Consider the following 18,588-nt stretch of genomic DNA (forward strand, 5'->3'; position numbering starts at 1 on the left):
GACAACAGGCCATTCTCTATGAACCCTAGATTTTGCTTGAAAATCCAAGTAGATCAGCAGTTTCTGAATCACAGTCACTTAAATCACTATTCATTCCTTATTCTATTGTCCAGGTTGACCTTTAAAAGGCTGCTTTGACCATGGCTACATGCCTAAATGTCTAATTGCACTAATAAGATGTGATGGCTGCACTTACAGCCACACAGTGGTAATACCCACCATGTTAGTGTAGAGGCTTATAAGTAACATTGCATTCACATTTCTTTCTTTAAATATAGGAATTTATTTACAGGACAATAAATAACTGGTTTTGGTTTAGTTAATTCATATATCCACATAACGCTGCATTCTAAAATAGGTGCGCACATTTTAGTTTACACTATTATGTATGATTAATCTTTTGTTTTCTGAGTTACCATAGTTGCAGCTGTTCCAGTCCCTTGATTAAGGAGCCAAGAGGTGGAAAAGGGGCGGAGCGAGGTTTAAAGGAAGGCTACAAATTGGTTCACGCCATAACTCGGGACCATGGGGGGGAATTGGAGTTCATTATGTTTGGTTTAGTTAGGTTTTGTGTGTTTTACCCCTTTTCCTGTTTTTGTGGGCTGATCAGCCACTATTTAAGTTTCCCCTTTGTCTCGTTAAGTTAGGTCAGTTTGTTTGAGTTATCAGTTGTGTTGTCAACTTTGAGTAGAGTTTTGTTAGTTTGACCTCTTTTATGGGCCCAAGATTTTGATTCTTTTTGCATGAGTTAACCAATTATGTTTTTTGGGTTAAATAAAAAATCATTTTTTGGACTTTAACCTGTGCCTAAGTTTCCTTCACTGCACGGTCCATCACATAAGACATGGCTGATTAGAGGCTTGCAATAACAAGCAAAGGATCAAATATTGCCATTTCCTTCTTCTCCAAAGGCCTGCTTGTTTATTGAAGTGATTTTAAGGGCAGTGGAATCCAGTTAAGTCTCTGCGGTGCTCCCAAATCAATATGAAGCATCACTCAATACATCTAAAGGTTACCACAGCATCAGCTGCCACATGTTTGGGGAGCTTCAAAGCCCTCTTCTTGTAGCTGAGGTGGATTTCTTTAAGTCAGGTGCAGGTCTGATGTGAAGAGGAATACAGGAGCCGGGGGGTCTAATTGAGGCTTTAAGCCACACTTGACATTTAAAATAATAATTTTAAAAAACCTTTTAATCCCAGAAAATATGAAGTACAACAAGACATATAACCCTTCACAGGTAGAAAAACAATAAGACTGCACCAGAAGAAAGCTTGTGATTGATTCATACATTTATTCATTATCATGTACAAATTGTATTTCGGTGGTACAAAGCTGTTGTAAGACTCCAGTGCTCACCCTCTTGTTGTCTTTATTGCAGTAAAAAAGGGAAATACCAGCATGATCAAGAGTCAAGAGGTACTTTGGCAAATATAAATTATGTGTTAAGAAGGCAAGCAGACATCTCGAGCAATGTAATATGACGGGGTAAGACGGCGCAAAAACATCAATGAGTGCCTTCCATCAGCACTCATGAAAAAAAAAAAAAAGAATAAAAATCCATAAAAATATTTCATTTTAAACAACAAACGCTAAAAACACAGACAGAGGAAGAGCCTTGATTTTCTTCCTTTCTTGATTATTACACCAACTCCGAGGTACAGACCCACAGTATGTATGGCTATTGTGAGGGTGGGTGTGAGTGTCTGTGCTTATGTATGAGATGAACTGTATTTTACATATGCATGTATACTGTAAAGGTTTACGTCTGCAAATGCGCGGACACATTTCCATGTCATATCTGTGAACTGTAACCACCGCTTCTACCTCTGACTGGAGTAAACAAAACAGGCTTGGGGGGGCGGGAAAACAATTTGATAACGTTTGGCAGAAACCATCGTGGCTGTAGAAATGAAGATGTGAGTGAGCAATGAGTCAGACTGACACAGCCTGCAAACATTTCTTCACAAGTCTTTGTTCGGCTTTCTGGGTGGGACACCACATGTCGTGCACGTAAACCTTTCTCCAGACTGTACATGGGGGTGAAGGGGGCGTGAAGAAGACTGGGAGAGCAATTGAGTAACAGAAGAAGACAGAGAGGAGGAAATGTAATGCAGAAGTGAGACGAATAGTTGGTTGGGAGGAAAGGAGCTGGTGGCTGCTGGGTGTCTGATGTGTTTCTTGCTGACAGGGTAAACAGTTAGAAATGGGCTGGGGTGGGGAGGTCATGGAGAATACAGGTGGGCGGACAGTTGGGAGGGGTAAAAGAAGGAAGAGGGGAATTTGACTTCACTTGTCCCCTGTTGTCTGATTTTAGAGGTATTGTTGTAGAAAGTGCAGCAGCATTATCTCGTAGTGCTCTCCAGACTCAGGGCAGCGGATACTGTGCCGCTCGTTGGGGTAGACCTTTAAAAATGAAAACAGAGCAATCAACCAACATCAGCAAATTAATTTATAAATTAATACACATGCTCTTTGTGTGTGTACAGTGGGGCAAAAAAGTATTTAGTCAGCCACCGATTGTGCAAGTTCCCCCACTTAAAATGATGACAGAGGTCAGTAATTTGCACCAGAGGTACACTTCAACTGTGAGAGACAGAATGTGAAAAAAAAATCCATGAATTCACATGGTAGGATTTGTAAAGAATTTATTCGTAAATTAGGGTGGAAAATAAGTATTTGGTCACCTCAAACAAGGAAAATCTCTGGCTCTCACAGACCTGTAACGTCTTCTGTAAGAAGCTTTTCTGTCCCCCACTCGTTACCTGTATGAATGGCACCTGTTTGAACTCATCATCTGTATAAAAGACATGTGTCCACAGCCTCAAACAGTCAGACTCCAAACTCCGCCATGGCCAAGACCAAAGAGCTTTTGAAGGACACCAGGAAAAGTATTGTAGACCTGCACCAGACTGGGAAGAGTGAATCTACAATAGGCAAGCAGCTTGGTGTGAAAAAATCAACTGTGGGAGCAATCATCAGAAAATGGAAGACATACAAGACCACTGATAATCTCCCTCGATCTGGGGCTCCACGCAAGATCTCATCCCGTGGGGTCAAAATGATCATGAGAACGGTGAGCAAAGATCCCAGAACCACACAGGGGGACCTGGTGAATGACCTGCAGAGAGCTGGGACCAAAGTAACAAAGGTCACCATCAGTAACACACTACAACGGCAGGGAATCAAATCCCGCAGTGCCAGACGTGTTCCGCTGCTGAAGCCAGTGCATGTCCAGGCCCGTCTGAAGTTTGCCAGAGAGCACATGGATGATACAGCAGAGGATTGGGAGAATGTCATGTGGTCAGATGAAACCAAAGTAGAACTTTTTGGTATAAAGTCAACTCGTCGTGTTTGGAGGAAGAAGAATACTGAGTTGCATCCCAAGAACACCATACCTACTGTGAAGCATGGGGGTGGAAACATCATGCTATGGGGCTGTTTTTCTGCCAAGGGGACAGGACGACTGATCCGTGTTAAGGACAGAATGAATGGGGCCATGTATCGTGAGATTTTGAGCCAAAACCTCCTTCCATCAGTGAGAACTTTGAAGATGAAACGAGGCTGGGTCTTCCAACATGACAATGATCCAAAACACACCGCCCGGGCAACAAAGGAGTGGCTCCGTAAGAAGCATTTGAAAGTCCTGGAGTGGCCTAGCCAGTCTCCAGACCTCAACCCCATAGAAAATCTGTGGTGGGAGTTGAAAGTCCGTGTTGCTCGGCGACAGCCCCAAAACATCACTGCTCTCGAGAAGATCTGCATGGAGGAATGGGCCAAAATACCAGCTACTGTGTGTGCGAACCTGGTAAAGACCTATAGTAAACGTTTGACCTCTGTTATTGCCAACAAAGGTTATGTTACAAAGTATTGAGTTGTATTTTTGTTATTGACCAAATACTTATTTTCCACCCTGATTTACGAATAAATTCTTTACAAATCCTACCATGTGAATTCATGGATTTTTTCTTCACATTCTGTCTCTCACAGTTGAAGTGTACCTCTGGTGCAAATTACTGACCTCTGTCATCATTTTAAGTGGGGGAACTTGCACAATCGGTGGCTGACTAAATACTTTTTTGCCCCACTGTAACCAATCATATCTAATCTAGAAAATATCTTTTTTGCCTTTGAAGCCACTCATGACCTTCTTTACAAAGGTTGTTTTTGTAGCCTAGCACCTGCTGTTGCTAGGTTACACAAACCATCTCCCTTATCCATATATAACTGGGCCATGAGGGACAAACAAGCGCCGTTTAACCTTTACCCGTGTTGAAGTTGACACTGTGAAGCTCAACACTTCTTGATTTTGATTGGTTGGTGACAGAGAAGTGGTTCAAGAGTTAACTTGTATTTCCAAATGAAAGCACTGAAAGCGCAGCAGGAAAAAGAAGCTGCTTTGCATGATCGCACTGAACGCTGTCGATGCAAAGTGTCACAGCATTGAGGCTGTCATTATGGAAATAGCTGCCCACTGACACTAAAGGTTCAAAATTCAAAACAACAATCCTAATCCTAATATATAATCCAACTACTGTATTATGTTAACTGAAGTTAATTTATTGAACTATAAATAAGTGATACAAGCGAAAATCCTGTGAAAACTAAGATGGCCCTTAGCAGTAAAAGTGCACTTTCTTCTATGTTTCTGGAAGCATGATCTGATATCCAAGTGCTGGTGATGTTATATTATCACCATATAGGCTATATTATCATAATAATAATGTTGGTCCAGGATCAGCCCTGCATCTGACCAGTGATGTTGTTCGATCACTCACTATCACTAACAAACCAACATAAGTGATCAACTGCAGCATTGATCCTGGACAACATGATTGTGATAATGCTGGAACAACATAAACATACACACACACATGTATTATGCTCTTAAGATATGAAACAAACCTGAAGCTGGTAGGGCTTTCCAGCCCGGATTATCTGTGACACTAGAAAATTGGTGTGGAAAAAGTGTACATTCTCATCCAGAAAGCCGTGGAGAATAAGCAAACGGTTGGGCCTGAAGAAGAGAGTTACGATGTGATTAGTTAAACTGCAATGAATACGTGTTCTGAGAACAGTAAAAACATGTTCCCAACATTACAAATGTTTTAAGTGGCACAAAGAGATTTACAGAATGATTACACAAATGCAGTTGTAAAAAATCTTTTACTCTCTCTTTCAGTATCACGTTTTTAAGGTCATCGCTAGAACCCTAAATAGTGAGGTTCCGTCAGGATGCAATCTTAATGTTAGCAGAACTTATTTTACATACAAAAAAAATAATAATAATAATAATCCACAGCTTTTGACTTAAAGGAAGACCCCGCTACTGAAACATCAATAACTCAACGTTCCTCAGCTAATGAAAATGATCCAAGTAGCCCAAGGACACAGAGGCAAGGTGTGGCATGCACAAGCACGAGTTCAAGAGTTTAAATGTTTTAAGAGTCACATTTAAAGGTGTTTCATAAGAATGAGACTGATTTTTTTAAGAAGTGTTTGAACTGTCAGTTGCACACAGGTATCGGACTGACCAAATGTGAAGCACATTTAACCAAAATATAACATTAAAGATCCTACAATCGTTATTAAAATGCAGAGACAATATGAGAAACTGCAGAGAATGTGCGTTTTGATTTTAAAAACATTTTTCTTTCTTGTTAACTTAAATAAGAGTGTGTGTGTACTGACTCGCTAGGGAGCTTGTCCACATGCAGCGCCACAGATCCCTCCTCGTAGCCCTGTTGGTTGTTCTCAGGCACATCCATGTAGCGCTCTGTGTAGCCTGTGTCATAGGCCATCCACACAGTCACTGGGGCACCTGCAATAGCCAGCTGTCAGGGATGGAAAAGAAATAACATTAAAAGAAAAAGAATTCATCTTAATCTGGAAAGAAGTCACTTTGCAGGAGAGTAATTGTTTAGGCTTACTGTGTGTGTTATAATACGATTATTAATGGTATATTCTGATGTCATTGTTTTACATCTGATATGCACGCATGTCACAAGAAAAATCTTGATGTATCTGCAGACATCTCTACTTAATAATGACTAATGGCTAACACACTCCAAGACAGACACCATGTGGATGCAACTGGCAACTGCATCACAAATGAGGTTATGAGCAATAAGGAAACGGAGAATTAAGAAATGATTTCTCCACTTTATATTGCATTAAATAACAAATGCCTGCATGTTTTGGGCTATAGGTAAAAGTTTAATATGGTTTTAACAATAAACGACAGCTTGAGGGTAAACAGGTAGTCCAACCTTAAAGACATTGGGTCGCTGGATGAGGCCCATGAGAGAAAGGAAACCTCCATAGGACCAGCCATGGATGGCAACACGGCTCAGGTCCACAAAGTTAAACTTCTCTGCTACATACTGCAGCCCCTCCACCTGGTCTTCAATCTCTACTTGACCCTGGAGAGGCAAACAGAGTTATTTCGGCTGGAGCTTTGACATCACATCTATTTCTTTAATGATACTGGATTATTATTTGTATGTGTCAAACTTTACCATTTTGTTTTTCAGTGCTCCTTCAAATTCAAGGCCCCTCTGACAAGAACCCCTCCCATCAATGACAACCACAGCATAGCCGAGAGAAGCCAGTGTGTTCAGGCGGAGGTATTTCATGCCCTTAAAAGAGTTGTTAACCAACTGCACCTACATATACAAAGACATAATCACATTCTTAGAAACATTTTGTTTACACAGTAATAGACTTTCAGAGCAGCATTTATTAGCCACAAAGGGAAGGCAGCAATGATTAAATCTTATGTAACAAAGCCGTATGATTACACAGTTAGAAGTAAGATGGATAAGATGCAGCTACAAACCTGTGGGCCTCCGTAGACAAAGAGAACAGTGGGGTGTTTCCGCCCAGACTGCAGGTTGTGAGGCTTGTATACCATCCCATAAAGCTGGAAGCCTGACTTCCCCGGAAAGTCGAAAATCTCAGGTGGATTGTAATCTCCCGGACAACCTGGATGACATCAACAAGCAGTCACCAGGTTAGGCATACGCAAACAAGGTTTTATGTAATAAAAAAAAAGTAAATTGTGAAATGACTGGTTCTCTTATATAAAGCTTTTCTACTCAAAGTGCTTCATACAGCATGCCTGAGAACCCTTTGTCAACAAATGTTACAGCAGAAAAAAACCTCAGCACTCTAAAACATTTTACAGAACTAAATGATTGTTTGGGAATAAAAAAAATGAAACGTTTTAGTGTTTAAGGTTACTGATACTCTTGAACCTGTACTATATTCCACAGCTGGACTCTGCTGCAGGTTTATTTTTCATTCCCTCAGCCAGATTTTTACAGCTTCAAAACATTGTTTCAGCTAACAGCACAATCATGACAAGCAACTCTGTAGAAGCTCCTGCAATGGGGTGGCGGTTAACAGGGATTTATGTTTTAGTGGGAAATCTTCACCTCAACCACCCCTCTCTAGAAATTTAACTACAGATTGCATCGACTGTGATTTGCTTGTTCGTGCATTGTGCATGTTCGGCTACTTTGAGTTAGTATATTGATTGTTATTCTCTAAGTGGCTAAATACAAGGAAACATAATTCTAACATCAATGTAAGGACTCTCTAATGTCAGTAAATTTCAGGTGGGAAATTGCAGAATTTATCGGAATGGACATGAAGGCAGAAAAAAACAAAACCAACAAACAAACAAATAAAATGCTGTCTATCGTCTGGTGCCACACATAAAACACCAAGATACGGCCACAAGGTAATTACACATAATGCACCTGCACAAGCATAAATGCTAGCAACAATGTCGGCCACTAGATAGTTTACACCGTCTGCAAAAATTCCCTGCAAAAGTCTAAATCAAGACTTCTGCTTCAATTCCTACTCTTCCAACAAAGCACAAACTGTTCAAGCTGACACCCATATAATGAAAACTACATTAACTAAAGGTGTAGTGCTAAAAAAATTTATATAGAGCAATTTTCAATCCATTGTGATTAAGGAGCTTGCAAAGAAAAGCGTCTGGACTTCTTTAAGTTGCTTGAAGACGTTTCACCTCTCATCCGGATGAGAGGTGAAACGTCTTCAAGCAACTTAAAGAAGTCCAGACGCTTTTCTTTGCAAGCTCCTTTGACTTGCTTGAAGACGTTTCACCTCTCATCCGAGAAGCTTCAGTTCTAAGGTCAAATGGTGGAGAGTCCCAGATATAAACCTAGTGGGAGTGACCCCCCACAGAGGGACAAAAGGGACAAAAGGGACACTGAAGAAGCTTCCCGGATGAGAGGTGAAATGTCTTCAAGCAACTTAAAGAAGTCCAGACGCTTTTCTTTGCAAGCTCCTTTGACTACGATGACCTGGATGACTGAGAACCTTCACAGACAATCCATTGTGATGGTTTGGTCCATGATAAGTAGTTTGAATTAAAGAGGTTAATAAACTTTAAGCCTTAAATTTCAGGAGTTCCAAAGCTCCCAGAAACAGAAGAAATGTGATGATGTTTAGGATCGTCTCCTGATATGAACACTCACACTTGGACAGACTATCCTCTGCACAAAACTATACTGACACAGAGAGGCTTTGTTTTGTTTAATGCCAGACTTGTAATTTTTTAACTGCAAGAGAGGTTTTAAAAAAAAAGGGAACAAAACATTTACCATGTGAAAACCAAATTTATCAAATTCTTTGAGAGATTTTAAAACAATGACTCTTGGCTGACTTTTCCTTTAGTTTGACAAAACGTCAAACAAGTACTTTTCGTTGGAACTAACCACTTATAGACAGAGGAATGCAGTTGCTCTTGGATACTATCTCAGTGTACACACTGCTGACAAGCAGTGCCTCTCCGTCTTTAGTACGAGCGATGTTACATGGTCTTTTTTACATCAGGCTCTGTTTACCTGGCGATTCCATCATGCTGGCCCAGAACTCAGGAACCATGTGCAGCGGGTCACCTTCTGAGCCAGTCAGCTTGTAGACGTGAACACAGGGAGGAGTACTCACGTTGCTGTAGTGGCTGACAAAAAAGTCAAAGTTCTGCAAGAAGAGAGAAGAGAAAGAGATGCCTTATAAAGAAGAGGAAGGAAATAAAAGGCAAGAGGGATGCAAAGTTGTATCACTAACTACAACAAAGCCCGACATGAGACACTATCAAGTATGCTGTCAACACTTTCTTTAACCCTCTCAGGCCCGAATTAAGTTTTTTGTTGCTAATGCACAACCAAGTCCTGCAGTGGTACTTCTGAGTAAAAAAACCTCATAAAATATGTATGTGGGGTAATCAGGATGTTAGGTCGTAACTGCCTGCCTGGAGAAGGTTAAACGCTTCCTTCAAGCCAGTGCTTTATTTCTCACTGCTCTTAAGCAGGCAGTTTCTCTCTTTACTTAAACCTTCTCTATATCCTCTATTAGCTGTACTTAATCTGGACTGGTCTTGTTTCCCCAGGTGTAAGACAACAACACTTATATTTATTTATTTATTTATTTTTCATATATTTGAAATGTAATTCTGGCACTGACTGAAGTATTTGTTCCCACCAGAACTACTCAAAACAGTAAAATATGTTAAAGCAACTCAACTGTTGAGCAACATGTTAAAAAAAACAGGTGGATAAACAGCTGGATTACTGAAATTTGCACACAGAGTTAAGCAAACAGGTACGTGCACAAATAAATGATAGTACCTGACTAACAGAGCAGCTATGAGAGAAGCCAGGCTTAGTTAGTCTGACCACATCTCCAGGTGACTCATAGCTGACCACGTAAAGATGATGCTCCAGAGGAGTGTCTCTGGTGCCCTGGAAATACACCAACTTTGTTGCCTCATTGACCCAGATCTAGCAAAGGAAACATTAGAGAGCATTTGAAGGTGAATGAAAACAGCAGCTCTCAGCAAAAATACAGCAATTTCAGATGCCATAAAGTAGTCCATGACAAACCTAAATAAAGCCAGTGGAAAATCTTTGTTTCAAGTAATATATTAAATAGTTTAGAAAAGCTGACACCTAGTCAGCATTGGTGCTGAACTCCAGAATACAAAATACAGAAAATACAGTAAAATGTACATTTCAAACAAACATGTATATTTGAGTGTTCTAGTGATTTTTTTAAAGGTAGCATCAGGTTAACTTGTCATCTTTCAGCTTCAGTAGCATTTGACGGTGTTTGCATGTCAACATGTTTAGACATTTTCTGTCCATCTGTTTTACCCAGACTGAAAACAAAAAAATGCCTGAAACAAGCAAAAATTGAAATTGACTGCAGCAGAAGCCTGACAGAAAATCTCCAGGGAAATACCAAATGTCAGTTGATGTGGATCTGTTGTCAACTTCAGACACTGCAGCACCAGTCTTTTTATAAACACCCTAAAATTAGGATTTAGAATCAACACTCCAAATTCATGATCATTACTTGAGATTAAAATTGAGAACTGCCCAAATATTTTCTTACTGAGTTCACCTGTATCTCTCATAAGTGTGATTTTTTTTCTTTTGTATTTGGCACTCACCTTGGAGCCATGTCTTGCCAACACTTCCCATTCCCCACAGGTCAATGTAACCTCTTCTTTGATTGCACATTTAAAGTCTCCTGGAGGACAAAAAAGTAAAAATCAACATTCTATAATGTAAACGCTAACAGCTGAGTCTAAAGACAAAAGTAATATCAGCCTAAAAAATCTGATTATTTCATTTCAAATCAATGCAGAGGCATCTCCTAGTTTCGTACCCTCTAGGTGCTGGTATTCCTCTATCCAACGGTAGCAGCCTGGTTGTAACTGGGATGTGATTTTATACAGATGGCTGAAACCTGTTTTAGACTCATTTACCCAAATGAAAGTAAACTCATCTTCTGTCGTTTGAATAAAGGGATAGAATATATCGTGAACCTGCAGAAAGAAAGAAAGCGTCATAATTAGAATTTATAAATGTACTTAATCAGTTTATTTTAAAGGTAACCATAGAGAGCTGTGAGAAAACATTTACATTTATCCAGACGTCAGTGGTTTCTTCATAGATTATGTATGGCTGCGTGTTAGTGGGCACAGCCTCCAGACTCTCCTGTCTTAGAGCTGGATCATCTGTCACTGGGATGAAGAGGGCGGGTGGCAGCAGAACAAGTTGCAGTTTCCTCTGACTGCGGTCTAACAGCACTGCCCAACCACTACAACAGAGAGCAGACAACGATCAAAAGACTGATTTGTATGGAATGATGAGCAATCGTGAATGAAAAATAGTTCCCTCCAGTACAACTTCTGTAAAAACTAACGAGACTGTTGTGTACGTCCATAGCTCCCAAACTGAAGCTACAATTTTAAAAGGTTCTCAATCAGATAGTTTCTTATGCTGGTTTATTCTGAGAGTGGCAGAATTTTGCAACACTCACTATTTGCCGTCACTCGTCCATCCTACTCTGGCGATGTATTCTGTCCCAGGAAACAAGGAGTTAAAGGGGGCGACCAGTTCTTTGTCGTGTGTGCTCACTATCTGTAAATACACATACACATGCATACGCACACGTGAGATAAAGATCATGCTAAAGAATGAAGATGCTAAAGCACGTAGAAAAAAAGTGAAGAAAAGGAAGTGAGACACTTGCTCTTCCTTGATGATCTGTCTTGATCTCTGCCAGTTTAAGTGTAGACTGGGGATTTTTGCTACCTGTAAATAAGAGATTAGAAAAAAATACAAGTTGTAGAAATGTGTGCGTATGTTTTCACTACTCTAAATCCTTGTGCATACATTGTGCAAACCTGCACTGACCTGTGCGAGGATATCTGTATGCGTCTGCTTTCCGCTCCTCAAGTGCCGGAGATGGAACATGAATAATTTCTACCTCTGTTTCATCCACCTCTTCATACAGAAGGTACACTGTTTTACCTCCATTAGGGTCTGACGGGAGAAAAACAATTAACGCAATTTATCCAAAGAAACAGAACCTATAACATGGGCTGCAAGAATTGTTCCTTAAGAATTGCTTTTGTTAGTAAGAGCCATTGAGCCGAGAACCTACTCGGCTCAACTCAACGCAGCTCGATTCAACTCAGTTTCGGAAGTTTTCCATTACAATTGAGTGCCACCTAATGTACGTGGGGTCGTTATAGCAGTGCAGCTGAAAGTTCAGCGACATTATTTGTATGCAACACGAACACCATAACAATAGAGGGCTTCGAGGTGATGGTACACCCGCTGCTCAGTGTATGGCTTTTTGTCAGGCTCGGGGACCACAATGTTTTTTCTCATTGCCAGGTTTAAAAAATGGCAGCTTCGATTTTTGTGAAGGAGACACTCTCATGACTCATCGAGTGACGCCACTGACTGACAATCGGCCGCATGCAGTCTGATGACATCACATTTTTTGGATCAGATCTCAGGTCACTTGGAATCCTGGCCAAGCGGGTACTAAAAAGTACCTGGTACCAGGTACTACCACCTAATGGAAAACCCTAAAAACTGAGTCGAGCCGAGCTGAGCTGGTACTATTGGAAAAAGACATACGGCTGACCTTCTACTGCTGTGGGGCTCCACCAGTAGCCAGTGAAACGGTCAAACTCTTCCTGTATGACAAAAGTTGCTACACCTGCAGACTTGGGGTCCTCCTTAACATTATCTAAACCTGGGAGAAATTGAATAAATTAGCAAATGGGTTCAAATCCATATGCCATATTCATATACCTAAACACAAAACTGAACATGTGGGATCTCAAAGTTGTTTTCTCTCTGCGCTACAAAGTGAAATTGGATGAGAAAAAACAGAGAAGATGAAGTGCCAAAACAAGACACACACTAATAGTGTGAAATTTGTAAAGCTCACTCAATAAAAATACTGCTTAAATAAAAAAAAAACTGAGTCTTCAGACCTTTATGGCAGTACGTGAGTCGCCTTTCCTCGCCTGTCTTAATGTTGGCTATCCACAAGTCATTGTTGTTGATAAAGGCTATAAAGTCTGGATCTCCGGGGCAGATCTTGGGGTCCATACGGGTCCCTGAGCACTGGGTCTTGATCTCCATAGGCTTTACAGGAGCTGACTGCTAAAACCAACAAAAACAGTCTTAGTCAAAAGGAAATTGAATGTTACGTGGACAAAGCGAGAGCCTTATGAAAACATTAACCTGATTCATGAAAAAAAAAAATTGGAAGTTTAGAGGAAAGACATCAGGACAATCAAAAAGAGTTCTGTAAACTAAGTTAACTCCGTCTGTAACATCTGCTGACTTGAAATACTTGTTGAGTTGTAAAGAGAAGCTCAAATAACAGCTTGAGATTGTTGGTCTGCACAGCCAAGTAAATGACAGCAAGTACAGACCACCCATATGGATGCACGTGGTTATTTTCAGTGACTCAGACCAGCTCATGATTTTGTAAAGTGACTCAATGCATTCGAGCTATTGCAATTTCTCCTACCAGTGAGGATGTTGTTGTATGTTTATACAAATCTCATTTATCTATTATTCGACCAGTTTGTTTATTCTTTTTATCTTGCTAAACCCATCAAGATTCAGCAGCAGCATCATGCACTCCAAAAACTCTTTAAATACAGTGTAATGTACAAGGGTCTAAGGAAATCCCTGTTACTTCAAGCAGGTTAAAAAGCTGCATTAAAATTATAAAAGGCACAAGCACAGGGGGAGAAAGACCTGAAGTGCACCTCTGACAAACAATCTAAATGAATCTTAATCCAAGGCCCAAACCGAGTTTTACAGCTTTTACTATTGATAGACATCTAAAACATGTTAACTCTCCCAAGATTTGTAGTCAATACACCAATTTGAAACTCCTATGTCACCTTGTTTTTGAGTTAATGCATTCACAAACTCAGGTGTTCCATTGCTTGCCTGTCTGTCCACCAGGCAGGGTGATAGCATTACCCCCATCAGCCTTTTAGAGCTGATGGGTAAAAACTGAGCTGTACTGTGGAAATTACTTATATTAAGATGTCGGAGGGATTCAATGTGCAGTTACACTTCTTTACACTGACAGAAAGGGGAGTTTCAGTTTCACGGCCCACTTAAGAACAAAGTGGCCCACAACGCAAAGTCAGTCTAACATTCCTGCTCTAGCCATTAATCACACAAACACATGAAATGTAATAACTTATAACATTATTCTATGTAATAACACTATTCACTGACTGTGTGTCTGGAAGAAAGTCTGACAGGAGACTCACAGATAGAGATCATCTCTACCTTGCAGGTATTCCTTGGTACTGTATCCCTCTAATTGAACGGATACACAGTATTTAAAGGTTTATGAGCCAAAGTAATGTATTTAACATAACAGTGTCTTTACACAGCTGTACTGATCCATTCTTTAATCAAGAGAATCTAAGAATTGCAAAAAATTGAGCAGCTGTACTCACGATGAAACCATTGTTGCCACCGTCTTGACAGTAGAATAGGCTATTACTAGCCTGGAAGAGGAACAGTCCAGTCTGGGAATGGTAGTCATAGGATGTAATACCAAATGCTCCCAAACGTTTACGCTCTCTCAGCAACTCCTCCTCTCGAGAATATGCCCCCTGGTGCGGCGTAGCCTTAGAGCAACAACAGGAAAACATGTGGATAAGATTTGAATTTACCAAAGGGATTTTTAGAGGTTTGCTGTGTAAACCTGTGCATATGCAACGGTACATATATGTAAAAATTTAGGGCTGGGTATCGTCACTGATTTCTAGAATCGATTTGATTCCAATTCACAAGGTCCCGAATCGATTCGAATCAATTCGAATCGGGGAAATTTTGCCTCAGACAGTAAAAAATATTATAATTCAGATCATGCATCAGTACATTTCCATATTTATTTATCTATAAAAAGAAAGCTGACACTTGCGAGACTTTATCAAAGGTGTAAGCATCACAGCAGATGCCTTTGTGTCAAAGTAGCTGATGATAAAACACAGAAAAACATGAAGGTGATTTTCCTGGCCTGGGATTTTATACAAATATTCTGCAGTAGATCAAAAACGAAGGAAAAACCATTAATCAACATATGAACAACACCTGATGCTGCTGAAGTGAAGCAGAGGAAAGTTACAGAGGTTTTATTAGAGACACAGCTAAGCGTTTTGCAATTTTGCATAATTTTAAAAAGTTTAAATTTGTTCAGTAGCCTATTGAACGGCAGAAATGAGGCTTTCTTTACAGAAGTAAGTAAAAGGAAAAAAACACAGCAGCCGACAGCGCTGTAAACAACGGTATAATTGTGCGCAAGCGAATAATAAAGAAAACAGATTTTTAGACGGGAAACTGTTCTTGAAGTATACAGAGAGAGAGAGAGAGAGAGAGAGAGAGAGAGAGAGAGAGAGAGAGAGAGAGAGAGAGCTGTGCATGAAGTGTGATTTTATCGTGGTGGAAGCAAAGCAGCAAAAGTAAGAAGGAATCCGTGACGATGTTTATCAAATGTGAAGCGTAATATGCTGCTTCTTTTGCTGCTGGTTCAGTGAATTTTGGTTGAAGAGAGATAAAACCTGCAGCTCAGAATCTAGTGCAAAAAATACGTAAACACAAAGCGCGGACCCGCCGAAGCATCAGAATCAGCGAGCTGTCGGCTTTCAGCCCCGACAGTGTCCGTGCCGTCGGGTGAGAAAGGCAACATCTCACTGATTCTGATGCGTCGGCGGGTCCGCGCTTTGTGTTTACGTCTTTGTGCAGAATCCGTGTACCTGCTCACATTTACTGATTTAGCTGTTTGGTGGTTGTTGAAATTTTGTGAGGTTTAACCTGAGATTCTGGCTTTTCGGGCAAAATAAATTTATATTAAAAAATCGATTCAGGATTTTAATGAATCGATATATTTATATGTAACATAATAAATGAGAAACACATGATTAAACCACCTTCATCTGCCCCATCATCCCTTCATAGTGGTTGGATAGTATTTTGGACTTCAATAACAACATACTGGGTAGTTTGGTTGTGGCACAAACAGAGAGGAGAGAGGAGAGATGGGGAATTCACCTGAAAGTGATCCAGCATCTGTTTCCATGACAACACTAAGAGGGCCTCTTTCCGAATCTTCTTGGGGATTTCTGAGTAGAGTAATGAGTTCTCTCTGCTTCCATAAGGCATTCCTGGTAAGCGCAAAGAAAAGCAACAAAGGCAGTGTCAACAAGAAACAACAGGCATTTCACCGTGACTGTTTTAGTATTATGAGGCAATCATCCTCTGCTGCCTTGAGCAGAAAAGCATGACTGAGGTCAACTGAAAGGAGTACAGTTGAGAAAAAGACAGAAATGACCAATTACAAGCTGATACTGGGCATTTTTGTGCGGCTTACCGAGGTAGTAGAGCCGGTGGGAGTGGGGTCCATTTTCATCATTTTTCTGCACAAACTGGAAGTCATGGGGAGCCTTGTTGGCAATCATGCCTGAGTACTTCCTGCTACAGTGGATAATATCTCGCAGGCCCTCCCAAGAGTGTTTCTCCACAAAGAACTGAGATGGCACATCCTCCATTTCCACCACCTCTGCATTATCCGAAAGGCCGTCCACAGCCGTCATGCTCACAGTCACACAGCTGCACGTTGACATTACAAAGAACTGATAAGTGGTGCAGAAACCAAGGCACACCTACACAAGGCCATTCATTTATTGGAACTGGTTTAAATATTATTCATCCGTTTTTTTTAACCAAGGCAGAGAGACTACATGAACACTGTACCTTGTCCAGATACCGTCTTTATTGTCACAAAGTCTGACCTTCTTGACTCTATGCATTCACTGGTTAACACGTTTGACGTCAGATCTGTAACCAATAGAAGAAGTACAGATGTAATGTTAAAAAATTGTAAATAAAATTAGTTAGCAAATTTGGAATTTGGGTCATCAATTCTTTATAACAAAAGCTAGACACAGTCAAGAAATCTGTCTGCACCAGGCTGTTCTTGTCCCATTAGATTGAGCCACAGTGCATAACACAAATACAGAAAGTGGGCCCCAAACAGAGGGGAAAATGTATCCTTTATTAAGACTTCAAAGGATACTTGCATACTGCAGTGTCCACTAAAGATGTGAAATCCCCTGAACGATTTTTATATGCAAGTCTATGATAGCACAAAAGCAGCTGCCACATCTACAACTCAGCTTCAGGTGAAATACAGGATTTATAGTATAGCCCACATTTCTGCCTTTATAATCTCTGTTTAGTGAGAGATTATATGACGCAAACACCTGTGTGGGGGGATACTGTCTAAACAACCGAGATGCTTTTCTGATGCTACTCCTTTGGTAATTATAGTTGACTAATCTAATATTATGGTGAGGCCACTTACATCTGTGTTTAACAAACTCGCAATCAAAACACCAACCAGCATGTACCACAGAATTCGTATAGATGGCCCTAAATAGCGAATTCAACAATAATTTGTTAATCGTCATGTACGAATGTATAATAGCCATACCGTAAATCTTCGCTTGGATGAAGAACATCTGTAACGTTATTACCGTATGTCTAGTCCTTGTAATCCTCCTATCAGCAATTAAAATTTAACTTAACGTGGCCTCGATCTTACTAAACACGTTAAAATTACAGGGACCTATGTGCCAGTTGTAAAATAATATACGGAAAGAGCCCATTTGAGTCAGGTAGATACCTGACAGCGTTTAAAGGCTTAATATTAAGGATGGGAAATTAGTAGAGTGAAATGGTAAAATAATAATAATAATAATACCGGTGCCGCTGATGGTAACAGTTAAGGTTAGCTTGCCTACAATAGATCTTTGTTCTTGATTTGCAACTACTCACTCACGCCGGGAAAAAACACCGGCAAATTTATTTGAGCGAACATTTCAAACTCAGCCGATGTTACTTACATCATGAGGTGAACAACAAAACCCCAAAGATTTTAAAAACAGGCAGCAAAAGACAGTTATTAAATCGTGTTTGCCTTCGCTGCCTTTTGACAGGACTGTTCCCCTCTGTCATTCTCGCTCTGAAGCTAACAAGCTAGCTGCCGTTAACCGGGCTGGAAGCTAGGTTGCCACAAGCTAGCGGTGTCTGGTTTTCTATAAAAACAGGCTCTGTGAAAGAAGTTAAAATTTAAACCAACACTCACCAATTCGGCCACTGTTTCTTTACCCGGCTTACAAACCTTATTAGCTCGATGTCAATAAACAGTTTTGAGACCGCTAGAGCTTGTATCCATGGCCCAGAATGGCCACACTCAAATTGCAGCTGGCTCTAAGATTCAAGAGGCGGAACATTCGTACTGGTGGAGTACAAACCCGGTGCTTTTTTCAGCCGCACCGCTGTTGCTGCTCTGGTTTCAGCGGCGGCAGGAACTTTGTGGTCAGTATTACAACTGCTCACCTTATTTGAGCATGAACAGCTTCCCAGGTTAGGCGCTGATGCCTGATGTTTAAAGCTTCAAGATGAAGCAGAGACCATGTCAAAAAGGCTGAAAGCCTCTAATTAGCAAGTCACCAATAATTTTTATGTACATAGCATCTTTTGTTTTGTAAAGAAATGTTACATTTCAGGGACTTAGATCATTTCAGCATAAATCAAAATTCAAACAAAAGCACCTTATCTTTGAGTCTTGCATTCATGAGGTTTCTGTCACCATGCCATCTTTAAAATATGCATTCAATTTTCATTTTGACCCATAATGTAAAAG

At 40.4% G+C, this 18,588-nt stretch overlaps 1 protein-coding gene across 3 annotated transcripts; it reads right to left on the reverse strand.

The window, feature by feature from the left end:
- Positions 1-1,252: 1,252 nt before the first annotated feature.
- LOC308383744 (dipeptidyl peptidase 9-like) lies at positions 1,253-18,187 on the reverse strand. Of its 3 annotated transcripts, none has more exons than XM_080861840.1 (21): positions 18,028-18,187; positions 16,635-16,718; positions 16,252-16,490; positions 15,933-16,045; positions 14,336-14,509; positions 12,836-13,004; positions 12,481-12,591; positions 11,739-11,867; positions 11,575-11,636; positions 11,362-11,462; positions 10,962-11,139; positions 10,705-10,864; positions 10,487-10,566; positions 9,663-9,815; positions 8,880-9,015; positions 6,836-6,981; positions 6,516-6,662; positions 6,267-6,419; positions 5,689-5,831; positions 4,903-5,014; positions 1,253-2,403 (listed from the first exon to the last, which is right to left on the reverse strand). In XM_080861840.1, exons 2-21 carry the CDS (start codon positions 16,688-16,690, stop codon positions 2,311-2,313), a joined length of 2,655 nt encoding a protein of 884 aa, XP_080717966.1. In that variant the 5' UTR covers positions 16,691-16,718; positions 18,028-18,187; the 3' UTR covers positions 1,253-2,310. The 3 variants fall into 3 exon arrangements, with proteins under 3 accessions (XP_080717966.1, XP_080717964.1, XP_080717965.1); XM_080861838.1 differs by having other exon boundaries at positions 12,836-13,007; XM_080861839.1 differs by lacking the exon at positions 18,028-18,187 and adding an exon at positions 17,786-17,930 and having other exon boundaries at positions 12,836-13,007.
- Positions 18,188-18,588: the final 401 nt, after the last annotated feature.

The sequence above is a fragment of the Rhamphochromis sp. 'chilingali' genome, assembly GCF_963969265.1.
Source record: "Rhamphochromis sp. 'chilingali' genome assembly, chromosome: 16".
NCBI classification, from domain to species: domain Eukaryota; kingdom Metazoa; phylum Chordata; class Actinopteri; order Cichliformes; family Cichlidae; genus Rhamphochromis; species Rhamphochromis sp. 'chilingali'.

Coding starts and splice junctions, on each gene's coding strand:
- LOC308383744 (XM_080861838.1), bottom strand. CDS start 16,690: ATGCATAGAGTCAAGAAGGTCAGACTTTGTGACAATAAAGACGGTATC. Junction 10,567..10,704: donor GGAATACCAGCACCTAGAGG/GTACGAAACTAG, acceptor TTTGTCCTCCAG/GAGACTTTAAATGTGCAATC. Junction 6,663..6,835: donor TTGTCTACGGAGGCCCACAG/GTTTGTAGCTGC, acceptor TTGTATATGTAG/GTGCAGTTGGTTAACAACTC.